Source organism: Amia ocellicauda, chromosome 8 (assembly GCF_036373705.1).
Source record: "Amia ocellicauda isolate fAmiCal2 chromosome 8, fAmiCal2.hap1, whole genome shotgun sequence".
NCBI lineage: Eukaryota > Metazoa > Chordata > Actinopteri > Amiiformes > Amiidae > Amia > Amia ocellicauda.
In genome coordinates this window covers 15,544,673-15,550,458 of record NC_089857.1, presented here as the reverse complement: position 1 = coordinate 15,550,458, position 5,786 = coordinate 15,544,673, and the positions used below count along the sequence as shown (strand labels likewise).

The window sequence follows — 5,786 nt, the reverse complement described above, 5'->3', positions numbered from 1 at the left end:
GCCAATCACTCCCATTAATGTAACTCCACTTTTTGGTCATTTATGTATTTATTTTTAGGACAAATGGATAAAAACAAAGCACAAGAAATTTTAAGGTTTTGTAATAAAGTATTACCGAAACAAAAAGGTGCATCTTATTTATTTCTAGCCTTGGCTTCAAAATGTCATTTTGGTACATACAATAAATGTAATGTACTGAGGACTTCAGGCACAAGAGTAGTGCACACAAGATCCACCTCTTGTCGTGTACAGGACAGAAGAGACGAAGATGGAAAGAAAAAAAGACCACTGCAAACTAATCGGAGTAGTTCATGTATACTTTTATTAACAACGTATCCCTTTCATAAGATTGTATGCTTCATGAGGTTTGTAATGCCCAAAGACATATACTGTACACACTATACAAAGGAACAACAGGTTGGGCAAAAAAAAACCTCTTTAAATTATACACAGCTTCATGAAATATTTTTCTTAAGGAAAAAATATAAATAATTGTTTTGTTTTTCTTTCTTCTCTTCTATGATACAGGTATACAATATAAATCAGGTTTTGACATCCTTTCGGTGACCTACAAATACTATAAATCCAAATATGTAGCAGCTTATTACTAAAACAAAGAAAACATCAAGAAATTAAAAAAGAAAAACAAGGGATTTGGCTAAAACGCCTTAATTTGCCTCCAAATATATATTTTATTTTTTAAGTTAAATAAATCGACCCCCTCGCACCCCTTCCAAACAAAGCTACATTATGGAGTACAATAGTGAAATTGTTTCCATTTCAATATACATTTTGCCTTTATCGTGAATATCCAAACTCAATTAGTATGTGTTTCTCTTAATAACTATCGAATTTGAACTATTGTTTGAGGGATATCGGTTACTCGTCCTACTGAAGTAAAAAATAGTGTAATCAGAATGTAATTTAGGCTGGTCGTGCAATCTGCGCATGCTTATTACAACACGTTACAACTATAAAACAATGGACACATTGGAAAGCAAGGAAAAAATTGAATGCACAGGTTTTCCATTTTCGGTGAAGGCTGACCACTTGTGAAAACTATCATACATATTGACTTTGACTTCAGCTGCTCATCAAATGGCTGCCTGTATAAATACCCATTTCTAATGTATGGCAGAGGTCGAGGGTTCTAGAAGTCCCCCCTTCCAATATATATCAGTAAGTGTGTGTGTGTGTGTGTATTATATATATATATATATATATATATATATATATACACACACACACACACACACACACACACACACACACATACACATACAGCTCTGGAAAAAAATAGAGACCACTTAACATTGATTTCTGAACTTGGAGTGGTCTCAATTTTTTTTCCAGAGCTATATATATTTGAATTTCTGACAAGACAACTTTTAAAATGGTGGCTAAGGTAACACAGCAGTAATAAAAATACTGAAATGTCTATTCTATTAACCTTGCCTGTTGTGTACAGACTCAATGGGATAAGTGGTTTCTTCTCTTGGCAGCCATTTTCCCCAGTCAGTCTCTTGTGCTCCTTTATATTTCCATCCTACGCTGTTGATCTCATCAATAACCGACAGTTGTTTTGCTTGCAGGTTGTAGCTGGTCAGCTGTCAGGCCAACGGGGTAGACCTCTTCAGTTGTGACAGCTGGAGGTGGACTCCTTTAAAGGGGTCTTGAGGAATGCCAAGCCATGCCACCCGCAGACTGTGATGGCAGACGGTGGCACATTTGAGTCCTAGAAGTTGCTTGCAGATTCATTTACATTTGTATTGTTTTGGCACTGGCTGACAGGTTTTCCTGATCAACAACAATGGGGGGTGGGGGTTGGGCGGGAGTATAAGGAATATAGCGTGTTTTCAGAGTGATCTCAAAACCCAAGTTCCTTGGAAAACCTGCCTGGCCCCTGTCCAGTCCAATGCCAAAAATCCAGCAGTGGGGAGCGGCTTTCAGAAATGGGATGCGTGGTGAGCATTAAAAGTTCTGTCCTTTCAGGAAATCCAGGGCAGAACATAACCATCACATTTGACAGCACTGTAGGACATTCTGGAAGCAGAGGTCTTACACCCATGACCCAAGACGTGCGGACGTCCATTTCTGCAGTGTGGCTTCACTGTCACAGTAAGTTTTGTTCCAGGGTCAGTTTGGTATGCTGAAGCAAACTGTACATAAACTGCAGGAAACTGGAATTTGTCTCTTCCCATTGCCACGAAGGTACCTGCAGAGTAACATCTACAAAGACTTTAAGAGCTATGCTATGGTGTCCTTTAATTTAATTCTGTCCTTAATATCTTCTATGGCATTAGTATAAATCAGCTCAGTAAGATAGGCCTGTGCAGGAAATACACAGCAATTAAAAGATGAAAAGAAACAGGAAGTACCGGTCAATTAGTTAGATACTAAATAAGTTAATCTCTAAATCATCTTGTTTCTTTGTTGGATACCTCACAAAAATAATAAAAAATAAAGCTGCCTCAATAAAAAGACTATTAGGTGTGGTCCAGCCAAGAAATTCAGTTAAACCCCCCCATCTCTTCAAAGCACTACTCATCTGTGTCTACAGTCAAGGGGTACATTGCATAGCAGTCACTTAAATAATTGCAAAATGTTTCAAACACTATGAATCCCTTGGCGGTTCGGTACAATAGGTAATGTTTCTGCCTGCTTTCAAATAAACCGTGTCGGTAGATAAGGGACCTTTGTATAAATCATGGGTCTCATTATCCAGACATTTGTATTCATAAACAAATAAGCGAGTTCATGGAAAGGTTACATCGATTTCAAAATAATGCTCTGCGAGTCAAAGCTGTTATTTTTTATGTCAGTTAACAGGGTCCCCAAAGAGGCATATGTTGCTTTGGAGCGTTGTATATTATGTTTTTAAATGCTGAATGGTACTTCAATCGCAAGGGTTTCTGGGAGGGGCACAACCTTCTATTAAAACGTGGGCTGAAAAGTTCTCTTGAGATTTTGCTTTCTGCTTTGGACTTGCCCCAGAAACACTTAACTGTTGCATTATGGCACTTAATCACAAATTCTCATAATCGGCATGACGAAGTGAGTTCTGCCCCTGACAAACAGGGAAGAAAAAAAATAAAATAAAAAAATCTCCTCTTCCATTTTATAAAACTAATTCCAGTAACACAGCCTCCAATTTCTACAGTACACTGCTACCCTTTCTTGAAAATGCGGCTGCTGCCGCCATTTACACATGCAGAGAACAACACTAAAAGCTTTGATGGAGGAAAACGATTTGATTTTGGGGAAAGAATTATTATTTTTATCAGAAAGCAGTCCTTTTCTGGTCAACCCTCAAGAAAAGCAAGTTCAACCACGTTAAAAATAGCGCTGCGCTTCAGACGACGACAAAAAAAAAGGCAATTACTAGGAAATGGACAGAAACTGGCATAAATTATTGATGCCGGATTGTCGGAAGAATTTAAAAAAATGAAACCAAGAAAGCCTTGTTCTTTTGATGTTTCCTAATGGTACTTTGATCACAAGCCTGGAAGTGACAAATACTCTCCATGTCATTTCCTCTACAGCAATGCATCTTCTGTGTCTCCCTGATCAAACCTAATTCAGATTTCTTAGAACAGAGGTTAAGTATTGAAACAGTAATACATAACCCCCCTGTTAGTGTTTATAACCCTAGGAAATGACCAGAGAGAACGCGCATGCCTCACTCACGGCATACTGACAAGAGAACACACTCCTTTGAGAGAAAGACAATTATATATACATAGCATCATAGCATATCTTTACCAAATCCTTAGAAAATTCAGTTAATTAGGTAAGGATTCACCATACGTGTTCAGTGCTCAGTTCATACATGATAATCGGAATCAACATTTGGTAATATAACAGTGTTGATGGACAGTTCCATAGATGCTGCTCAGGAATAGCATTGTTTTGTTCACATAGGTCAGTCGGTCAGGCAGTCTCCTCTGCCTCTCCCCTGGGAAGTAGAAGAAGCAGCTCCCCTCTCTGCAGTCTCTCCACTGTGGTGTCCGGTGAGCAAGCGAGTGTGGAGGCGGTAGGGGACATACGGGAAGGGAGCCGAGTGGTACGAGTGCAGGAGACGCTCGGAGTGGGGATCAGGACACGGCGGGAGGGTCTACAGGGACTTGCTTTGGTGCCATGGCTAGGATGCCCTCCGCTTCCTCGAACATCTGTCGAAGGACAGGAGAGTCACTGACGGCAAATACATTTGGACCAGAAAAGTGGTTCTCTGCTCTTGAGTTTAGACTTTACCATCACTACTACTTGAGGTCTGATCACAGCAGATGAACCTGATTGGCAACCGAATTATTATTATTTTGAAGTATATGGGATAAACCTTGTGACTAACTCTGCTGGTGAGGGAAAGTCATACCGGGGTAAACTGGACGTCCTGAAACAGCTCCTGTATGAAGCGGCGGGAAGGCAGGCGAAACATGCAGTGAGCCAGCAGGTGGGACACTTCTGAATACAGGCAGATATCATCGAAAGCATAAGGAAACTTCTCCTTAATTCTGCAAAACAAAGAGAAACAGTCAGGTGACAGAGGCCCTAACAGAAAGGGAAGCTGCAAGATCCTTTCCACTGTTCTCATGGAGAGTTCGTCTTACGTCAGCAGGCCGGTCTCGTGTCCCTTCGTGCCCACCGAGCTGCTGAGGTTGACGACTAGTCGCAACACCTCTTTCCGGAGCAGAATCCGGCAGGTGGGGGCGTCCTCCGATATGGTCTTCCCTCCTAGGCAAACGTGACAGGCAACCACAGACAACCACAGTGAAAACCCATTCGCAAGCACTGTGTCTCCATATTAAAAGTTGATAAAGGGGGATTAGTTAATCGGGGTTAGAATTTTAAATGGTTGATTTCTTGCTTACCCTTACCTAGCACCAGCTCAGTGCTCCGCGTGCTGCTGGCCGAGCCCTGGGACACGGCGTCGCTGCACCCCGACACCCCCGAGAACTTGGACTGGGGGGTCACCTCCAGATGATTGTGGATGGTCTGGCCACACCAGTCTGAATATGGAATGTCATTTAAATCTAGACAGGGGACGGGGGACAGAGAATAGAGGATAGAGAAGCCTGTTAGAAGAGGCATACATCAACACTACCATGATTAAACATTATTATTTATTATTATTTTTGTCATTTAGCTGACGCTCTTATCCAGGGCACCCATTTATACAGCTGGGCATTTTATTGGAGCAATCTAAGTGAAGCACCTTGCTCAAGGGTACAATAGCACTGCCTCATACTTCCATAAACATACTTCTTTAACCCTGGTTACTGTCTGATCTGGACACCCGTTTTGCCCCGAGTCATTAACCGACTCTTCTGAGGTTCCCAGAACAGTAACTCCAACCTCCAGCTCTTTGCCTTCTGTTACACTAGAGTTGAAAAGACCGCAAACAAACATCTACAGACATCTGGAGTTCAACGCACAGCTGCCACCTTCATCCACCTAGAAGTTTCTGAGGCAGACACTCGGTCTAGGTACCTGTGCGGTTAAGAGTGGCGTTGATCTGGTTGTGTGCCTGGCAGCCCAGCACCTGGACCCCCACGCAGTACAGACAGTTGTCGTCTGTGTGCTCCTGCAGCCCCGTGTCCTCCGCGTTGCCGAGCAGCTGCGCCTGGTCTGAGCGGCTCGTGTTCATCAGCTCTGTAATACTGATTTGCTGCCGGAGCACGTGGACAGGGTTTCTGCTGGAATCACCTGAAAAGGAACCACCCACACTGTCACCACACCCACAGTCAGCCAGGGAGCCCGGCAATGCTAGGGGTCAACGCTTCACATGA

At 42.3% G+C, this 5,786-nt stretch overlaps 1 protein-coding gene across 5 annotated transcripts in view; it reads right to left on the bottom strand.

Moving 5' to 3' along the window:
- Positions 1-304: 304 nt before the first annotated feature.
- The window catches only part of rictora (RPTOR independent companion of MTOR, complex 2 a), a 57,588-nt gene continuing 52,106 nt past the window's right edge, over positions 305-5,786 (bottom strand). For 3 of the 5 annotated variants that reach the window (XM_066712155.1, XM_066712158.1, XM_066712157.1), the window contains 5 exons: positions 5,488-5,703; positions 4,869-5,030; positions 4,608-4,731; positions 4,373-4,511; positions 305-4,169 (listed from right to left, as the gene is read on the bottom strand). In XM_066712155.1, the coding sequence (XP_066568252.1) occupies positions 4,095-4,169; positions 4,373-4,511; positions 4,608-4,731; positions 4,869-5,030; positions 5,488-5,703 (716 nt within the window). In that variant the 3' untranslated portion in view covers positions 305-4,094. The remainder of the gene's footprint in view (positions 4,170-4,372; positions 4,512-4,607; positions 4,732-4,868; positions 5,031-5,487; positions 5,704-5,786) is intronic. The other 2 variants (XM_066712156.1, XM_066712159.1) reach the window with 1 other exon arrangement.